The sequence below is a fragment of the Centroberyx gerrardi genome, chromosome 24, assembly GCF_048128805.1.
Source record: "Centroberyx gerrardi isolate f3 chromosome 24, fCenGer3.hap1.cur.20231027, whole genome shotgun sequence".
In the NCBI taxonomy this organism is placed as follows: domain Eukaryota; kingdom Metazoa; phylum Chordata; class Actinopteri; order Beryciformes; family Berycidae; genus Centroberyx; species Centroberyx gerrardi.
The window spans coordinates 11,790,800-11,811,930 of NC_136020.1; the positions used below are offsets into that span (position 1 = coordinate 11,790,800).

Genomic DNA, 21,131 nt, shown 5'->3' on the forward strand with positions numbered 1-21,131 from the left:
CATTCATACCCATCTATCTCTCCCTTCTCTCTCTCCCTCCCTCCAGCATTTTAAGCTCTTGATTGACGAGCTCCATGTCAAAGGAGAAGGAAAAGTGAAAAAGGCCATGAAGGAATCCTTCAAGATCCTCAACGAGGTTTGTCCCGCTTTGCAACAACCACAGCAACAATACCAATACCAGTATATTATAAACTTTTTCAAATTACAACACAATCAGAGACCGAAATAGTGATTCATAGGGCTGGGTCAGTTGATTTCTTTAGCACAAATTCCCATAAACAGGAAAATTTAGTGTGTGTGTGTGTGTGTGTGTGTGTGTGTGTCTAGGCTGCAGCACTGGGTCAGGGCAGTCTGTGTAACCAGGCGATCATGCTGATAACAGACGGAGCCATGGAGGACTTCCAGGACGTCTTTGAAGAGTTCAACTGGCCAGAACGACGGGTAAAACACACACACACACACATACACAGAAACAAGCATGAACAAACACAGGTACCAATGAAACACAATAATGCTCAGTGTTTGTTTTCAGTTATTTGGAGTACCAGATGGGTGGGGTTTACCGCATCTTAACATATTTTTTTTATTGTTTCTTCAGGTGCGAGTGTTCACCTATCTGATTGGACGCGAGATGACATTTGTTGAAAACGTCAAATGGATCGCCTGCAACAACAAAGGTAAAATCAAAATGGAGGCATGGCATTAGCCCGAGGATTAAAGAAGAATCTTAGCCAGGAATTCTGGGTAAAGGAAGGGAACAAGTAGCAGTCCCCCCTCCCTCAACGACTTCTGTCAAAGTGCCCTTGAGCAAGGCATGAATTGCTCCTATAGAGCTGCTCAGTGGCCAAAAGTTCAAGAGTATGGTTACACTGTGCAGAGTATGAGCATTGGGCCAGAGTCTGTATAGTTACAGTGTCAGGACAGTAGAGAAGTGAGCACAGTGAGAACGTTAAATCTTTTTCATTAATTTCATTCACAGTGCATAAACACAGCACTGCAGCTGCTTCACCCCCTTTCTGTGCCAAAAATCACAACCTCACAACCCCAATTTCTTCCTCTCCCTACACTGAAAATACTCCTGTGTTGTGCATTAAAAAACAAACATTGCTCTTATATCTTTGCATTTCTCTATCATTAATCATTCTGAGGAATATCTGCTACAAGATTGTCTGGGTGCTGTGGCTTTGACCTTTGCACTTCTTACTATCGGTTGCTTGTAGTGTCAGTGAGGCATTTACACTTATTCTGCTGTTGCGCTCATTGTAAATTAGATGAGATTAGGTGAAACCTTCATGATCCGCACTGGGAATTTGGGTCATTGCAGCTGCAAAAAAATGAAAGCTGCTGCAACAGGCAGCCACTATCCAAGTCTTGTTCTTAATAATAGTGTAAGCTAAATGGAAATGGAAAATGAAACTATTCCTCTGAGGATTACAGGTCCGTTGGCACTCTGTGGTGTTGCCAGGTGGTGTTGTATGGGACTGGTATGTCAGGTGCTGCCCTCTTGTGAATTACATGGGGTCATGCAGCGGCTCAGACCGAAATATAATCACATTATCCTGCTCTGAGCACATCAAAATCCACTGACTAAATACCTGATTATCTTATTCACAGCACAGTTATACTGTAAACACATCCCTGGCCAAAAAAATATCACATCTGTGTGTGTGTGTGTGTGTGTGTATGTGTTTGTGTGAAATGGGTAACAGGTGCACTCCCTTCTGTTGCCTACTGGCAGAGGCTTCTGCCAACGACAAAATATCAGTCACAAACAGACAAACAAGCTTATTGTCAGTCTCCTGCAAAGAACTGGTATTTCCAATTTAAATTTTAAGAACCCATTATTATTCACAGCAGGGCCCTTGGGTAGTAGTTACAAGGGGGGAGGGAGGGTTACACGCATACACACATTCATACCTGGAGGCTGCAGTGTACTACTGAGCAGCTCCACTGGTGCCATCCCATTGACGTCACTGTCTCCCACTCGTAGAAAATGTGTCATGAACCTGGGACCAAGCCAAGCCTTTGAGGCACTATGGAAAAAGTCAAAAATTCATTTGCATCAGTGGAAGAATCAAACAGTTTCTCTTGGTTCCTAATTTTGTAAGTTAAATAGGCCTAATGTGTTTTTTGGATGTACTGGTTTTTATTTTCCAATTGTGTCCTATGGTTTCCATCTAAGTGGTTTGTGATGTGTGTGTGTGTGTGTATGCGCCCTGCAGGTTACTACACACACGTCTCCACGCTGGCTGATGTCCAGGAGAACGTTATGGAGTACCTCCATGTTCTCAGCCGGCCAATGGTCATCAACCATGACCATGACATCATCTGGACCGAGGCCTATATGGACAGTGTGGTCAGTCAGTCTCTCTCTCTCTCTCTCTCTCTCTCGCTCTCTCCCTCTCTCTGTGTTTACCCCTCCCTCTCTGTCTCTTCATCCCTCCAGCACCCCCACTCTTCTCCTTCATCTTCTTTTTCTCTGCCTACTTCTGTTTCTCCCTCTCTCCTCTCTCCATCTCTCTTTTCATCTCACCTTTTCATCTGCTCTCTTTCCCCATCTCTTTCATTTCCATCATCGTATTCACCATCATGTTCCATGTCTTTCTCACTGACATCTCATGGTTGTTGTTGTTCCTGTCTGTTCCACTTCAATCCACCTCCAGTTCCCAACCACCAAAGAGGTAAACACTCCTAGAGCTTTAGCTTCACTTTGAGTATCTAAAAAATATATTGTCTCTCATGTCCTGTTCAACCTTTTATTTGCTGTCAACAGTTGATAATTAGTAATTTCTAGTTAGCCTGGCTTTCCACTTATTTCAAATGCTAAAACTAGCCTTTCCTTAACCTAGCTAGGTTAGCTTTCTTCCTTAACATAGCTTAACTTTTAGCTGTATTTAAGAGTTTGGAGCTTATCTTTCCTTAGTTTGATTTTCTACCTATATCTAAGAGGTTGAAGTTAGTTCTGTAGACTAGTTTCTTAACAGCAGTTTAATTTAGCAGTTTCGTAGCCGTTCCTGAGCTTAACTTTCCCTCTGTATTTACTTAGATGTAGCCATTCTTTTGCTTAGCTAGGTTTGACACATGAGAAAGCACATTTTGGTCCACCTGTAGTTAGTTTCCAAATCTGCTTGACAAGATTGAACTCTTCCCTGGCTTAATTTTTAGCTCAGTTTTCCCCTCTAGTTCATTGAGCCTTTGTAGATCTACAAAGATGCAGTAGTTGTGGATCATTTGTGAATTGAATTGAATTTGTGAATTAAAAAAATTGGTTGTTAGTTTCACTCTAGTGAAGGTAAACTAGTGTTGACTCTTCGGTTTTATGTTGAGTGGAGTAACTTAAATCTGTGTGTGTGTGTGTGTGTGTGTGTGTGTGTGTGTGTGTGTGTGTTCCACAGTTGTTCAACAGCCAGGCCCAGAGCTTGCTGCTGATGACCTCAGTAGCCATGCCGGTGTTCAGCAAGAAGAAAGAGACTGTAAGATTTCATTTGTATCAGTATTAATACAATTATCCTCACCAAGCATTACTTGAAATTGTGTACAATAACATTTGCATCCATAATGTGACAAATAAAATGCCTTTTTTTCGCCGCCATATGTGTAATCACCCATTTTTCAAAAGTAGCAGACTGTACAGATTGATGTAAATTTCATTCAGATTGACATTATGCAAATGCAGCTTAGTTACATGTAATCCACTATTCCCCAGTCATACTAACTGTGGATGTTTCTTGCTGTTGTCTCATGGGAAGGACAGTTAGAAGTGGGTCACCTAAATCACACCATGCACAATACACCAATATGTCATACTGGGCATCTGTTGTATGTCTTGTTGTCTTGTCAGTGTCTCAGGACACTGTTTGGAGTGAACCAAACTGTACCATACCATGCCATATCATACCATATTATCAAATGCTTCTACGTTCTCTGTGTGTGACTCTGTTAACCTGCTGTGTTTCTTGTAGTTGTCTCATGGGATTCTGCTGGGAGTGGTGGGAACTGATGTGGCTCTGAGAGAACTGATGAGATTGGCTCCAAGATACAAGGTAAACTATCATACCCAACATATCAACATGTACTGTGTCACCACACAAACCAAACTGAACCATACCATATTATAACCATACTATACTCTTCTATACTGATCTGGCTCTGAGACAGCTAGTGAGACTGGATCCATGCAATGTAAAATATCAGCATCATTACACTGTATTGGACTGTACTGTGTGTGATTGTGTCTGTCTCTCTGTCTCTCCAGCTGGGTGCCCATGGTTACGCCTTCCTCAACACCAACAACGGCTACATCCTGTCTCATCCTGACCTTCGACCTCTGGTAGGGAAAAAGTTTTATCTATCTATAGCTCGTAATATAGAAAAAGTGTTTGCAGCCAAGCAACTTTCCAACTTTCTAACTTTCCACCTTATAAACCTGTGAATCACAGCTAGCCTAGCATAATGAAAAATGGGATACGTTGGTAAAGATTTGTTTTCTGTGTACATATCTGTGTGTGTGTGTGTGTGTGTGTGTGTGTGTGTGTGTGTGTGTGTGTGTGTGTGTGTGTGTGTGAAACAGTATAAGGAGGGTAAGAAGCTGAAGCCAAAGCCCAACTATAACAGTGTTGATCTCTCAGAGGTGGAATGGGAGGACACTGAGGAGCAAGTGAGTACACACACACACACACACACACAGTCTGTCATTTCTTTCTTTCAGCTCTCCTCCTCTTTTTACTTCTCTCTTTTCTCTGTCATTTCTCTTTATCTCCTGCCTTCTCTTTCTCTTTCATCTTCAACCTCTGTCAACATGTAAATAAAACTGTTCTGACAGCTTCATTCTGGATGTGACCAAAGCCGTCTGGCAGTGTGTCTGGTGGTGTTAGGGATAGAGATTTAGAGAGCTTCACATATGGTAATCTCTAAATACTTTGACCATAATTCAATAATATATCAAGTGTTACTGTTTGGTCATGGTCAAAGTATTGCAATTTGATGTTGCAATTTATTGCAATTTACTGAACTATTTCTATTTGACTGCAGTTAAAGACCGAAAAAGAGGCCCCTTAAAGACCTAATCTGTAATTACATTATAGCGCCCCCTTTGGAACATTGTAGCCACACTGCTTGCTTTGTTTATATAGTGATTTATTGGATTGAAGATATTTTTTTCACTCCGAATTTTAACTGATATAATATCTACCAAAAAAAGCTAAAAATACCAAAACAAAAAAAGTGTTTTTAATTCAGAAGCCATGAATCAAATTCCAGATGAAACTGAGAATTTCCAGCACCATTTTTACAAAAGCATTACATTTAGAAGCCTTGAAATGTAAAGTAAAACATTAATCTCCATCACCAGTGTCTCTACATGCAAATGAGATTCCAAAATGAGATACCACCATTAGAAAAATGTGACACCTACAAATCATAGTTGGCATGAAAGAAAAATGTACTATGGAATATTACTAGATATGTAGTGGTAGTAACATAATAACATTTTAGCAGATGCAATCATTTATGTCTGAAATATTGATCAATGAGCAATGCAGACTGTGAACAATGACTGTAGCAGTGTCTATATAGCGTATTTGAATGAAACCCTTGAAGTGTTGTGCTGTATATTTCACTGTGTGCCTCTAACTAATGTGTGTGTTGCAGCTGAGGACGGCCATGGTCAAAGGAGAAACTGGAACGATGTCTTTAGACGTGAGAGCTTCACTGGATAAAGGGGTGAGTTCTGTTCTCTCTCTCTGTGTGTGTGTGTGTGTGTGTGTATGTCAACTTAGATAGCAAGAGGAACTGTCTCAATATTACATTTTATTTTTCCTCTCCTCTAAACCTAATCCTCTCTTCTATTGCAATTTATTTTATTTCCCTTCCCTTGTCATTTATACATTCTGCTCTCCTTCTTGTTGAATTTTATTATTGTTTCATTTCTACTATCCAATTTTTGCCTCCTTGTTTCCTTTGAGTTGAGTTCCCTGTAGGTGTTTTTATCTCTCCAGGACCACCAGTAATTATTTTTCTTTGTGTTTTTATCATTTTTATGTGTCAAAAAAATGAAACTTCTATCTATAATTCTCTCTCTCTCTCTCTCTCTCTCCCCCCCTCTCTCAGAGGAGAGTGGTGTTCCTGAAGAATGATTACTTCTACACCGTCATCAATGAGACACCATTCAGGTTCGCCTGATTGCTCTGAACTTTATTAATCCACCATTTGAACAAAGTGACACCTATTCTTATGAAGTGATTGATAGCACAAAATGAAAACAAATTATATAATACTAATAAATTAATATCTTAAGACCCTACTGTTGACATTTTAGGTAAAGTATTTAACCAACACTCTTATCCATGCAACAATGGAATAAACTGTAATTTCTAGATCACCAACAATGCCACATCGTCAATTTTAAGGGCAATGGATTATAACCAAGTTTCCCTTTTCTATGTGTTCCAGTCTGGGTATAGTGTTGACTAGAGGATATGGACAATATATCTTCATTGGAAACGTCTCTGTTGAGGAGGGTAAGTCTTTCTCCGCTGTCTTTCTCTGTCTATGTCTCTGCCTTTATATCACTCTATCTGTAGCTGTTTCTCTCTCTTTTTCTCTCTTTCTCTCATGTCTTGTTCTGTCTCTCCAGGTCTTCATGACTTGCTGGCTCCAGATCTGACCATAGCCAGTGAATGGTGAGTGGAAGAATATAGAGGTTACAGATTTCACATTAATATAGCTTTTGTTTTTGCGCTACACTAAAATATGTGTCTGCGTGGTTCTGTGTGTGTGTGTGTGTGTGTGTGTGTGTGTGTGTGTGTGCTTGTAGGACCTACTGTGAGACAGACATTGACCCGGCCCACCGTAAGCTGAACCAGCTGCAGGCTGTGGTACGATATCTCACTGGCAAAGAACCAGACCTGGAGTGTAAGTCAAGGCTTCATTTCTAACACATATATCCATTTTGAGAAAAAAATCAATACCTGAAATTATCCTAGAATAGGTATGTTTACATGCACATAATCAATAGTTGGATTAAAGCGTGTAGATGGTTTGAAGTAACACTTTTTCCTTCAATAATCCAATACAATAAGTATTATAATGTTTTTTTGTCCAGGTGATGAGCAGTTGTTGCAGCAGGCTCTGTTTGACGCTGTGGTAACGGCTCCTATGGAAGCCTACTGGACCGCCATCATGCTCAACACATCTGGGTGAATATTAACACACACACACACACACACACACACGTATGGACACAGGCACACATGCTCAAACACACACATACAAAGGCACATAAAAAACATTGGAAAAAAAATTATTGACGTGCGTTTACAGTAGTTCAGATATGGTATTTAGACATGATATTCTTTCTATTGTTTATTTTTTATAATTCCACAATACGAGAATTTACAATATGATACGTTTTTGTTTTTTAAATTGATGATTGCATTTGATTTTAAACACTTGTTCTCTCTCTCCCTCAGTATGGATGACGGGGTAGAAACAGCGTTCCTGGGGACGCGTTCAGGACTGATGAGGTTCCAGAGGTACACTGGCATCGAGAAACGAGTCGGCAAGTGAGTAAAAAACCTACAGACATCACCAGTGAGTGATCTGATTTATCTGAAACTAATGTGTATTAAATTTTCAAAATAATCACACAGTTATCTCCAAAACCAGAAGGGTTTGTATATTAGAGCAGTTCTTTTATTGTTGTTTTGAAATGCTATTTTTTATATCCTGTATTGGCGATATTGTTTGTGTGAAAGCCATGGCAATAAAGGAACTGAACCGACATTGAGGTGTGAGTACGCCCTCTTGTGGTGAACAGAGGGACAGCTGAGCATTAGCCCTCAGGTCATTTCATACCACACTGATCTGTCTCTGAATTAAACAGTGTTGAGGAATAGCTTCACAAAATGTAAATAAACTGGTAGTTTAACGATGTTTTGCCACAGCTTGGTGGTACTTCAACTAAATTCCCATTTGGGTAGTAGTTTGGGTAGTAGTTTTGAGGTACAGTTAACCACTGCAACTCTCAATTAATTTGAGCTATAAAGGAAATGAAGGTGGTTGCATTTTTTGCAAGGGTGTACCAGTCAGATGTTGCAAAGACCCAAAGATTTTTTGTATTAGATGACATTATAGATATGATCAATTGTCATGAAGTAGTTTCAACTACTTTTTCTAAAGTAACAAAATGATTTTTCTCTTGAGGGCAGCTTTGCTGTAGTTCAGCTTCTTCCAGTGTGAAATAACTGGTAAAACAAATATTTCAAAGTATCTTCCCCAACACTGGAATCGATGGAACAATCTTCTTTCTCTCTCTCTCCCTTCTTTGTCCTGTTGCCATAGTATCTGTGTTTTCCTCTCTCTCTTCCCCCTCCTGTCTTCTTTCCTCCCCTCATCCTTCTTTTCTATTTCTCTCCCCCTCTCCTTTTTTCTTCTGTGCTCTCTCAATTTCTACACTCTAATTTTTCATCTTTTTTCTCTTTCTTTCCTCTTTTCATCTTCTCCCATTTTTATGTCTGTTTCCTCCCTGCCATCTTTCTCTTTCCTCATTCCCTACTCATTCCCATCCCCTGCTCCCTCTTCTTTCCTTTCTTTTCCATTTTCTTTCTCCCAAGTACATTTCAATTTTACATTTTAGGCATTTGATGACCCTAGACGCCCCTATTCAGAACAATATACAATGAATGCAACAGTAGAATAAACTTAAAATCCTAGATCACAAACATCACAAGCCACCACCTTGTGCAAAGGTGAAAGCCACAGCATTCAGACAGTGAATGTAACAGATAGTCATGTGATCATGTATGAGAGAGAAGTGCAGGTTTGGTAAGGAAGGTAAAGAAATAAGAGCTGAGGAGAAAAGGTGGGAAGTTGTTCATTATGTTTCTGCCTCCCCAGGTCTTTCCTGACCTCCTCAGACAAGGAGAATATCTTCACCTTGGACCACTTCCCAGTCTGGTACCGCAGAGCAGTAGAGTACCCAGCTGGACAGTTTCTGTACTATGTGCCCAGACAGGACACCAGAGGTAGAGGACACACACACACACACACACACACATAATAAAACACTTCTTTTTCATTTCCAATTCACCAATTCACAAGAAGTTTACAACTGCTCCTTTGTGTTTTGTTCATTGCATACAGTATATAGTGGGAATTAACATACACAGGTTTGGAAAATCTGGAAACTTAATTCGATCATTCCCAACCCTTCAGACGTTTTGGAAATGGACAAAATGTCTGGAAAAGTATGGAAAACACCAGTTGAGTCCTGATACATATGACTGTGTAGTTGTAAACTTCACTGTCAGTTCACACTGTGATATTTGTTGTTGTGAAGAATAATCCTCGGCTACAGAGTGATATGGTCTAGCTGACAGCCACTATCAGCACACATCATATTGAACACCGACCAAAATCTTTAAATCTTGTCAAGAAATGAAGGTCTGGAAAAAGTATGGCATTGTGAAATTGAAAATATGTCGGTACACTGAGCCTGACTCTACTCTCCCACCTTATTTACTGTAGAGAGGAATTTTCTGGGTTTACTGGCTGCTCACTTGGCTTCACAAAGGATATTTTTTCTCAAAAGTAAAATCAAATGTATTTTAAAATTTGAGTTTCAGCAATACAACTATTTGTTGCTGCTACATTTTTTTAGATGTGTTGATGGGATCTGAAATGCTTTTTAAGTATTTGCAAAGCGTTATTATGCGTTTTTCTTCTTGTGAAAACTACATAATGCAGCCTATGTAGTCACATCCACGCACAGTATGTTCATGTGCTTTCTGGATGCATTTAGGGATTATGAGGCTGATTATAGTTTCACCAGTCAAGATCTAAATCTGATATACACATACTGGCTACACACTGAATCTACTGTATATAGATGGATAGAAATCTTGTTTATTATTAGGTTGATGCTAAATTTTTCACAGCGCCACCATGAGTTTAAATCGAGGCATTGCATAGATACAGTACAAGAAGTTCATACATCTGCACAGAAGGTTTGAAGTCCTATTTTAGGATGGCGTTAAATGTAGCGTGTTGTGTTCAGATATATTCAGGGACTATGAGGCTGACTATAGCGCCACCGTCAGTCCAGAGGAGGTGGAGCGGCAAGAGGAGGAGGGGGGGAGCGAACGGAAGGAGGCAGAGGAGGAGGAGGAGGAGGAGGAGGAGGAGGGTAGAGGAAAACTGCTAGATACTTGGCATGCTTCCTCTTTTTCCTCTTTCCCTTGATTTCAAAGCATGGCTGTTATTATGGTCTTTGTCTTTTGATTCTCCCTCTTTCTATTCATGAGCTTGTCTGTTTTCTTTCTCTTTCTTTTTTCTGTCTCCCTGCTCTCTCTCTCTCTCTCTCTCTCTCTCTCTCTCTCTCTCTCTCTCTCTCCCTCTCTCTCTCACTCTCTCTCTGTGCATTAAAGCATGGGAACCTCCATCCTCACTCGGAGAAGCAGGGCCTTGTTCATTTGTTCATTTGAGTTTTGCCGATCCAGTATCTCACTATCATTTTTAGATGCTTGCTGGAAACCCAGAATCTGGTTTGGGAACCAGCTTGTTGTGATACAAACAGTTGTGATTCATGTCTGGGTGGCAAGCTGTGTTGCAGTGTTGCATGACACACCGTCTGCTTGACAACATAACGTCACAGAGCAATGTTGGGGGTGTGTATTGGTTTTTGTCTGTCTGGGTGTGTATGTGTCTTGTCTGTGTGTGTGTGTGTGTGTGTGTGTGTGTGTGGCCACGTATGCACCTGTTTTCTCCATGTGTGCGTGTGCATGTGTGTGTGTGTACCTGCTGTGTGTGTGTGTGTGTGTGTCTCGGGGGATTCCTGTCCCTGACATCATTATGTCTGTTGCCACTGACAACCACTCAGCACAATGCCAGTTATCAACCCCTTTCCATCTCTGTCTCTCTCTCTCTCTCTTTCACCCTTATTATCTCTCTCTCCCTCTCTTTCTCTCTCTTTCTTTGTCACACTCTCTCTGCACCCCTTTCTCCTTCTCCCTTCTTTATTTTCCTGCTCTGTCTCTCTCTCTCTCACTTTCTCCTCCTGCCTCTGTCTGTCTATCTCACCCTCTCATTCTCTTTCTTTTTCTCTCTCTATCTTTTCAGTGTCTCTCTCCCTAGTTTGGGTGTTTTCATTTTGTTTTGAATCAAAGGTTTGCATTGGTCCTGTAGGTACAGAGTAGGTTCCATGACCCAAGACACAATGCAAAACCCATCGCAGAATTCCCTAAATAAATGCTTGTCAATCAGAATATAAACTTATGCAAAGTTAGACATGCAAGGGTTTTCGTTTTCAAGGTGTGAAAAATGGAAATAAAAGATATGAGACACTTACAAACACACACACACACACACACACACAGACAGTCCTCTTCTCATTGCTGTATTACATGATTAGCTCTCCTAATCTGTGTTACGTAACACTAAAAACGTTAATCTGGCTGGAATCTGTGGCTTGGCAGCAGTTGGCATCAGCTGGCACGGCGGCTGTGAATACAGACACACAGAGGATGAAGGCATGAGATTATTGTGTTATATCTGTTACTTACCCATGCTTAGTACACAGCCGAAGTCAATATGTCACCCACATATTTTGAATGACATTTTGGTGACAGCAGTAGTGATACTGCAACCATCTCTATCAACAGATGAAATATGTATGTGAAAAAAATTTGGATTAGCACCGTGATAAAAGAGCATTTTTCATCGTTGTTATTTGTTTTATGGGTGTGTATTGTTCCATAGAGTTTACCCAAGACACTGATGGTTTGATACCAATAATATTTTAATTTATTGTTGACGTGTTTTTATTATTATTTTGTCTCTCATCATTTATTTTAGTGACACCTGTTGTGATGTAGTTTAACTGCTGTTTCCCATGTTTTTCATCTCTTTATGAAGCCTAAATAGCTGAAATTGTGTTTAGGTAGCTGAATGTTGGAAATCTGAATTTTGAAAAAGCCGTGTGAGGGAAGAGTGTTGTTTGTAAAATAATGTGATCACACACAAGTCCCACAACCTGATCACAAACCCTGCAAGCAGCCAAAACTTCTCTTTGCATGATGAATAAGGAAATGCAGCAAAACCTTCCTTGTGTCTGTGCATGTCGGTTTGTGCATGTGCTCATACTGTACATGCATTATGTGCAAGCTCATGTGTATGTGTGTGTGTTTGCACAGTATGTTTGTGTGCTTGTTTAGGTGTATGCGTGTGTGTGTGTGTGTGTGTGTGTGCGTTTATGCATGCGTGTTTATACAGTATATTCTAGCTAAGCTGATTGTGTGTTTCTCTACCAGCAGGGAGGATAATGATCGCAACCACTGCTGTCACTGTTACAGTCGGCAAGAAAACCGCCATCGCTGGAGGTAGGAACACTTCCATCTATAATACTCTACCTCTCTCTCTCTCTCCCTCTCTCTCTCTCTCTCTCTCTCTCACACACACACATACACACACACACACACACACACACACACACACACACACGCTTTATTCCCCTCTTCCATCTGTTTCCATCTTGTCCTCACTCCCTCCCACCCCATCTCATCCACTCTCTTCCTTTCTCAGATACACTCTCTCTCTCTCTCTCTCTCTCTCTCTCTCTCTCTCTCTCTCTATCTCTCTCTCTCCCTCTCTCTCTGAACTTTTCAGCCAGTAAAATTCAGACCTGCTGATTGGTTGGTAACATTTGAACGCGCTGATTGGATGGTGACACTTTGCTGTGCTGATGGGTCAGTAACATTCTGCCATGGCTGATTGGGTGGTGACCATGTGACACGCTGATCGGTTGTGCTCTGATTGGCTGAATGGGTTGATTAGTTCAAAAGCAATGTAAAGACAAACTTACGTAGTTGGTTTCTGTTGGTTTCTGTTAGTAGTTGGTGTGAAAATTTGCCACTACGGTGTGAAGATTCATAGTTAAATTTACATTTTCACAACAATAAAACTTTCTTTTATATATTAGATGCTACTCAATAAAGAGCAAACATGATTTTCACAGGTGCTTTTCACCTTGATGAATTTTGATACCATGTAGTTATAGAGGAGTTAAGTGTTTCACCCATGACTGACCTGAATCTTCCTCTTGATGACGTCTTGATGATGATGTGATAAAAAAGACGAGAGAGAGATGCTTGTTCACATACTGCAGAGTTCCTTTGCTGTACCTGGTTTTAATCTCCTGACAACCTTTTGGGTCTAATTAAGATCTTGTCTGTCTGGTTTGCCTTGATAGACGCCTCAAATATACCTATCATGAAGAGGAAGACATATTTGTGTATGTCTGTGTGTGAGTGTGTTTGTATACACACGCACACAGAGTCTGACTCTTTCTTTCACTTGTGGTGCATGTGTATGTGTATGTGTGTGTGTGTGTGTGTCCTTGTAAGCCCATCTGTGACTGATGCACTCTTCAGTCATAATTATCTGAGAGACAAGACTCTCCTGAGATACATCATGTGTGTGTGTGTGTGTGTGTGTGTGTGTGTGTACGTGCGTGCATGCGTGTCTGTGTGTATACATGCGTGCATTTGGTGTCTCATTACTCTGACAGACAGATAGAAACACACTGAGATACCATACACACGCACACACACACACACACACACACATATCTGCATTTCACAGCTTTCTTAGAAATTGTCTTAGGTGTGAAAATCATATTATATTTTGAAAATGAGAAAAAAGGGAAGCAGGGAGAAGTGAGAGAGAAAGAGTTAGAAATAGATTGATCGGTTCTCTCTCTCTAATCTGTCTCATTCTTGCCATCTTTCTCTTTTTTCTCTCTTTTTATCTTGTTCTTGTTCTCCCTCTTCTCTCTCTTTACGTCACTCTCTTCCCACTGTTCCGTCTCTCATTTGTTTAGAAATATGAACAACACATTACATCTGATCCAGAGCTTTGATATGTTGTACAAATTCTGTACGCAAAGTCCTGAATGGCTGTTTAATGAGAAATGACAGATGGCTTTTACTCACTACTATTACATCTAAAAACTAAAGTCAGCACTAAATCATGTTTTTTGAGCCATAAACATGATTATATGGCTTGTATATAGTGAATAGCATTAATCCTGTATTTCATTTCAACAATTTTGCAAGCCCTTCATCCGCTTCTAGGGACAGAAAATCATTGCAGTGTTCTCTATGGGCTGAACCACCGCACCTCAATCAGTGATGTCGAGGCAGGTATTTTGCCTTTGGCAGTGTCAAATGCTTTGCAATCAGAAAATTGTTGCCGCCTCCCAAGTTGAGATGAGTGATCAGTTATCACAGACACACACGCCTATTCACTCTCGCTTCCCACCCCACTTTTTCACATCTTTCAAAATTGTATACTCGGCGGAGACTGACTGAAAACAGTGTTTACCCACTCTTTAAGCAGAAGTAAGAGTGCATGTTTAAAAAATGTATTCCAAAAATATATTCAAGTAGAGTTTCTATATTTGTGATGGGTTACATGAATAAAGGGTTCAGGAATGTAGTGGAGAGTAAACCCACCATTTTATTTACAGAATAGAATAGTTTACCAATTTTTTTCGGCTGACAAATCTTTATGAGGTGCATTTCTAGTGTAAATGAGAGTAGGTAAGTAGTATCAAACTTATGTATGTTATGTAAAAATAGGGTTGTTTGTCGTATAATGATCACCGACTGGATGTCATAGTCTACCCACATTTTTATTCAGCACTACATCACTGATCATATTCTGCCTCTATTGCTCTTTTCTACCAACTGCTTCACCTCTGCCTGAGAGCAACACAGAGGGAAAAGCACTGAGCTCTATCAATGTTTCATAGACTAGCTCTCTCTGCCTGTCTTCCTCTCTCTCTCTCACACACACACACACACCTCGCTGTTTTCACCCTCTGACACTCTTAAACACGCACACATCATCTCTCTCTCTCTTTTCTTCACCTCTCACTTCTTACGCTGTCATGTCTGTCTCCCTTTCCCCTCCCTCTCTCACTCTTCCACAAACATAGCCACGCTTTCTCTTTTTCTCTTTTCTCTCTCTCTCTCTCTCTCTCTCTTTTTTGTCTGTCTTGTTTGCTCTCTCTCTTTTTTTCTCTGCCTCTCTCTTGCTCTCTGGTTGTGAGTCACGTTTACCTCCTGAACACAAGAGAGGATCAAATATTCAGAAGCTGCCTGGTCAAGGGAAAGACTCTCTCTCTCTCTCTCTCTCTCTCTCTCTCTCTCTCTCTCTCTCTCTCTCTCTCTCTCTCTCTCTCTCTCTCTCTCTCTCTCTCTCTCTCTCTCTCTCTCTCTCTCACACACACTCACTAAGAGTTAGCTTATCTATCTATGGCATGACTACTATGTTTGTGTGTGTGTACTACTTCTTCCTTGATGTAGCATTTGAAAAATTACAAAACTGGACAAGCTATGCCGGCCCAAACACTGTGTTAGATTGTAGATAATATGCTGCGTTTGTTGAGGAAACTAACTTATTTTGTCATTTTTGCTGCATCATGCTTTTTGCTGCATCATGCTTTTTGCTGCATCATGCTCCAATGTGCATCATGAAACAGCATGGAAACCAGTCTAACCAGTTCTGCCACATGCTGAGCTGTGCCACAGTAGAAACAGCATAGAAACCAGTTTCTGCTTCCCAACTGATTTTGTTTTGTTTGAGCGTTCAGCTTTCATCCATAACATTGATTATCTGTGTGCTACAAGAGAGGTTTTGGGGTCAATAAAGTTCAACTTTTTATATTTAAAAAAAATGAATGTAAAATAAAAAAAAGTGATAATTTATTGATCTGAGGTCAGAGGTCAGGATCAGCTCTCATTGCCTGGAAGCAGCCCCTGAGTCATTAGTCCCGCCTACAAGCTAATTGGCCATTCAGCCTGAATATCAGGCTACAGCTCCCATAGTGCTGGCAGGGATTCAGTGTCTGTCAAGGACACTGCAGCGGGACAGACACTTGCAGACAAAGGGGGTTGAATCTTGGTCCTCCGGTTGAAGGACGACCTCCTTCCTCCCTACACCGCCCCGCTGCCATATTTTGCATGAATTTGTTGGGCATAGAATAGCGTTTTCTAAATGAAATCATCACACATTTACTTTATGAGGAACACCATGGATAAAAAGTTACTATCTTATACAGTGGGAAAGAAATTTGGTTTCTTTTGGATGCAAAGACGGTTGAATATTATACTGACTAAGCACTGGCTAAAACGGTTGTGGTGCCACTTCTGACCACTGAGTGTCAGTGTTTGTCTCTGAACAGAGAACAGTTTTCCTCTCCTGTCTCCCAGGTCATTCTGTGTTCAGCTGATTTGGGAACAGTTTTGATTTCTCCTCCTGTGGTGAAGGCTGGGATTTGGGAGTTGGGAGGTTGCCTGGGATTCAGTCACCAGCGACAGACTACTGTAACTTACGCAACAAAGTGTTTATACTGTTCTAAGGCTCAGCATTGGATTAGTATACAGCTAATACACTCCTACTGACAGATAGAGAGACAGACAGAGAGATAGAGGAAGGAAAAGAGAGAGAGGTAGGTGGATGAAAAAGAAAGAGAGGAGGAGATAAGAAGGTGCAGAGAAAGGATAGAGAGACTAGTTGAGAGAGGCAGAGAGAGGAGAGGAAGCAGGTAAGAGAGATTAAAAAGAGGGAGGAAAGGAGATGGGGAAGAGGGGGAGAAAGACAGAGGAGCAATCAAGCAAAAGGCCAGACAGAGCAAAGGATAAAAAAAGAGAGAGAGAGAGAGACCAGATGAGAGAAAAGAAGAAGGAAAAACTCAAAAGAGGGTGGGAGAAGGGGCGACAGAAAGATGAATGGAGACTAGATGAGAGAGAAGACGGAGTAGAGGAAGAGGGAGAGTGAGATGAGAAATGGAGAAGAGAGAGAAGGAAGCGAGGGATAGAAAGAGAAAGAGGGGAGGTGTCCGACAGAGAGAGAGCTGGTTAGTCTGAGCTGTTTTCATGACTGATTGATGCAGTGTTTTTTCTTATTTGACTCAGTGTGTGTGTGTGTGTGTGTGTGTGTGTGTGTGTGTGTGTGTGTGTTTGGATGTGTATGTAATCTCTATTCAGAAGCATAAGAAGGGCGTCTCAATATGACAAAGCTCTAGTGGTCTGTGGGTGTGTTAGTGCGTGTGCATGCGTGTGTGTGTCAGTGTGTATGTTTGTGTGTGTGTTTATTCCATCTCCTCTGCTGATAGCCTGTGTCTCTATCTCCCAGCCCCATATTGAAAGCTTTTCTGACTCGGACTGGTTTGCTTTTTGATGCAGAAACAGAGTATAAGAGGAGAATGGAGCTCTGAAAGCAGCCAGCTGCAATTTACTATAACATGGCTGCCACAGTCCTGATGGTCTGTTCATTTTAATCAGTTCATTACAGATTTTGTTGTTTGTTTGTTTCTCACCCAAAAAAATAAATTCTCCCAAATTATTTCTTTCCCACTCCCCATTTTGGGTGGAGAAAGACCTCTGAAACAGCATTTAAACCATGTGGCACAAAATGTCTCAGTTGGAATCAATACTAATGAAACGTTCTGAAGCTCTTCATTGAAACCAGTGGAAATTAATTGTCTTTGTAGGAGGGGTTCTAGCTCTTCTCAGTAGATTGAAGCATCCAACCTGGTTCTGAGTTTTGGGATTTACCAACCACTGTGGCCTGTCGACAGAGAAGTTAGTTTCCTGTCCTGGTTCCATTTGTTCCCTCTTCAAACTGTATTAGTTTTGCTGGGAGAGGTCCTGGACTTGTAATTATTACCAATGGTATCTGTAATTTTAAATTCAGTATGAATGTTCCATGTCCGTAATTTTTCCAAGTCCAAGAAGTAAAAAAGCCAGATAGCTTAATTTTTTTCAGCAAACTTGGAGATCATCATCAGATAATAGCAGTCCAGTTTGAACTGACAACTCTGTAATGTAAGAATGTGTTACGTCTGTGGCAGCCAGCGTTCACAGAAAAGTAAAAGTGTATATTATGACATTTTACCAACCAGTAATTTTAAGGAAATCACAGAGATCCTTTATCCTGTACGAGCCTAACCCAGTAAAACTAATCCAGTTCATATGTCATGCTTAAGATCGCCATGTGACAAAGCAATGGAATTGTAATTGATAGTACCTGATTTATTGATCCTTGCAGACACATTGTGATAAGCCAGTAATATGTCTGAGCAGGAGCTCAATAGATTTCCTCCCAAACCGCCTCTGTACACAGCTCTCACCTCCATGTTGGTTATCATGGAAGACCAATGTTACTGCCTTGGGCTTTTCAAAGCTAACACACACACACACACAATATCCTAGAGAAAAAGTACCTGCAACGCCTACCTGGCATCAGACTAAGACCTTTAAGATCTGACCAAACCTCCAAGGTTACACCACACCTACGCCACACTAGATTTACTTTGTACACATTCATGCGCTTATGCGTTAGAGAATATCGCCACTTTGACAGTTATCTCCTTAGAAATGCCTGCCTTGAAAAATAGTCTAATCCTAGGCTCAATATTTGATTGATCACTATTTGAATTGTCCTGATTTGATAAAGCCCACCCATCTGGTACTCCAAGCATGTTAAGAATTATTGGCAAATATTGGCCCAGATCTGGTGGGTGTATATCCAAGGAATAACAGCAATATCTCTGGTGTCATTAGCCTGGTTTCCACTGCAGGGCCAAATATGGCTTATCAGCCTGGTTCCCCTTCAGCAACAAAAGACAGGGCTGTTAAGGCTTATGCATCAGCCTGGTTTCCACTACAGGGCCAAACAGGGAGAACTAAGGCTGATTCAATATTCATGTCACTCAATTTGTGGCTCTTTTGATCTTGAACTCATTTCCAAAACCCTATGTATCCATTTTGGGAAAGAAATCACTTCCTGAACTTAATCATTTGCCAGCCAGACTTAATGTACTATCTTTTAAAATGTACCACAGTATGTTTTCATTTTGTGCTATCAATCATTTTAAAAAAAGTAGGTGTCACTTTTGAATGAAACTAAGAAGCCTACTTCACCTTGCTTTGGAAAAGTGGCCTTTTTGCCCCAGTTAGTCTTTTAAACCTTGGCTATGGTCTGGATTTGATTGGCTCAAATTCTAAATTTGAGATAAATGTGATATGTTTTTATTTAAATCAATGCAGATTCACCAGGAAATGCTTCATCGCCATTATCATCATTGTCATGATCACGATCATCATCATCATAACACAACACACCTTGGATTTCTGGGTAATGTAGTCTTTCAGCGTCTCAGTCATCATGGCTGCTGTAGTTTTAATTAACAAACTATAGTTTATTATTCTTTCAACACACAGGCTATAGGAACAGGATTCAGCTAGCTAAGATACTTAGCTACCAACAACACAAGACCTGCAGACCAAGGGGTGAGAGGACAATGTTTCTAGATCCATAAATAGACAGAGTTTGGCAGTTGCCTTTTTTCCAGTGGCAGCAGTGTTGGGTCCTCAGTACTGCTCCATAGTCCTTGCTAAGCACAGGCTGTGATTACACTTGTCATTTCAGTACCATTTTTGAAATCTGACATTTAAAATGCAATGAGATCACATCACTGTGTGTTTACACTTTCCCTGAAAATGCCCACTATGCACCTTCCAAGACTGTATTTATTTAAATTTGTGTCTGCATTACTCTTACCTTCTCTTCTCCTCCATCTCGTCACATTGTTCACATGTTCATTGTTGCTGAACTATGTCTATGTATATATGATGTACAGTATGTGACTATGTAGGACTCCAATCACAATGCAAACCTGATCGATTCCATATCTGGTCTGGAAGATCCAATAACAATATGAGCCAAATCCAGTTGTCATATCCGGCATCCTACAACAGCATGATAAAAATCATACTGAAGCAACAAGTGTACCCACAGCCTATGTGACTATGCTAAATGACTCTTAGTATGCTGGGCATGTCGCCATGGTAATATTCAGAGAGGAAGCAGCAACATGGTGCCCTTTTGTACAACCTGGCCAAACTCTATCTATGCCTCTAGCAACAGCCTAACCAACCACTGAACACAAATAAATGAATAAGACTAATGAACAAACATTACAGAGATATCCAAACCAAAAACAGAACGAGTCATAAACCAAACAAAAGACAGACATTATGAATTGATACAGAAAAACGAATAATTTAACAGATACTTCAAAACGTTTTGGGGATCGTGGGGTTAACACACCATATTAGAGACTAATATAATGATATTTATCTGCATCATACCCAGATATAACATAACACACTATTAATATAAGGTTCTTTTTAGCCAATCAAAAATAGAGAGGGAACGATAGTTATATAGGGAAACAATACGCAATGAAAGTCAACATGTCACCTGCCTATTTCTCAACGCATTTTGGAAACTTACATTATGACTGGAGACATTTGACTGGAGACATTTGTAGCATTTTACCATGCTAATCATAAAAACTAAAATTAATATTTCCCACGCTTCCTTGTTTGTTAAAGACAGAGGTAACAGAGTAAACATAATATCTGTTGTTGTAAATGCATTGGAGAGCTAACCAAACAGATTAGTGCTATAAGTTGCTAACAGAAGGTTTTGGCAGTGACAGATGTTTCCAAGTTACGCTTTATAAAATGACACATGACACTTTCATTGCGTATAGCAGTCCTTTTGTCAGGAAAAACATAAAGAACAACAAGATGGGAAAAGGGATGGACGGAAGGAAGGAAAGAAAGGAGGTGGAAGTCTGTAAGGAAGTGTGAGAAACTGTCCAGAAATAGCACTGGATGGAAGGATGGATAGAGAGATAAAGGGAGAAGGAGGAGGGGGAAAATAGCAGCGTCTTTTTGTTTAATCCCTTGTTTGTTATAATCCCTCTGGGCACAGCGGCCATTTTAGAAAGGAAGAGAAGGAAGGAAGAAGGGAGGGGGAGGCCAGAGGGGAACTGATAAGGGAAATAAAGTGCAGGAGTCTGGAGTTTGTAGTCCTTGTAGATGATTTTTGTAGTCGTTGTCAGGCAAAAGGGTTCTCTGAGATTTTTTCCATGCCATAGTAGCAAACCTTCACCTCAGATGGTGAAAACAGATTGAAAATGGGACAATCTGAACAACAAAGTGTATTCTCCTTAAAGCAATGCCTGTGGTCCTCCAAATCTGGATAATTTCATTAAACCC

General features: G+C 40.6%; 1 protein-coding gene across 1 annotated transcript in view; it reads left to right on the forward strand.

The window, feature by feature from the left end:
• cacna2d4a (calcium channel, voltage-dependent, alpha 2/delta subunit 4a) overlaps nucleotides 1–21,131 on the forward strand; it is a 101,477-nt gene that overhangs the window by 17,359 nt on the left and 62,987 nt on the right. Inside the window, exons 10-27 of the mRNA XM_078282244.1 lie at nucleotides 47–136; nucleotides 328–441; nucleotides 599–677; nucleotides 2,223–2,356; nucleotides 3,396–3,473; nucleotides 3,963–4,043; nucleotides 4,256–4,330; nucleotides 4,571–4,657; nucleotides 5,650–5,721; nucleotides 6,109–6,170; nucleotides 6,451–6,518; nucleotides 6,635–6,680; nucleotides 6,815–6,912; nucleotides 7,103–7,196; nucleotides 7,470–7,562; nucleotides 8,896–9,023; nucleotides 10,055–10,183; nucleotides 12,306–12,374. Of these exons, the coding sequence (XP_078138370.1) occupies nucleotides 47–136; nucleotides 328–441; nucleotides 599–677; nucleotides 2,223–2,356; nucleotides 3,396–3,473; nucleotides 3,963–4,043; nucleotides 4,256–4,330; nucleotides 4,571–4,657; nucleotides 5,650–5,721; nucleotides 6,109–6,170; nucleotides 6,451–6,518; nucleotides 6,635–6,680; nucleotides 6,815–6,912; nucleotides 7,103–7,196; nucleotides 7,470–7,562; nucleotides 8,896–9,023; nucleotides 10,055–10,183; nucleotides 12,306–12,374 (1,597 nt within the window). The remainder of the gene's footprint in view (nucleotides 1–46; nucleotides 137–327; nucleotides 442–598; nucleotides 678–2,222; nucleotides 2,357–3,395; nucleotides 3,474–3,962; nucleotides 4,044–4,255; nucleotides 4,331–4,570; nucleotides 4,658–5,649; nucleotides 5,722–6,108; nucleotides 6,171–6,450; nucleotides 6,519–6,634; nucleotides 6,681–6,814; nucleotides 6,913–7,102; nucleotides 7,197–7,469; nucleotides 7,563–8,895; nucleotides 9,024–10,054; nucleotides 10,184–12,305; nucleotides 12,375–21,131) is intronic.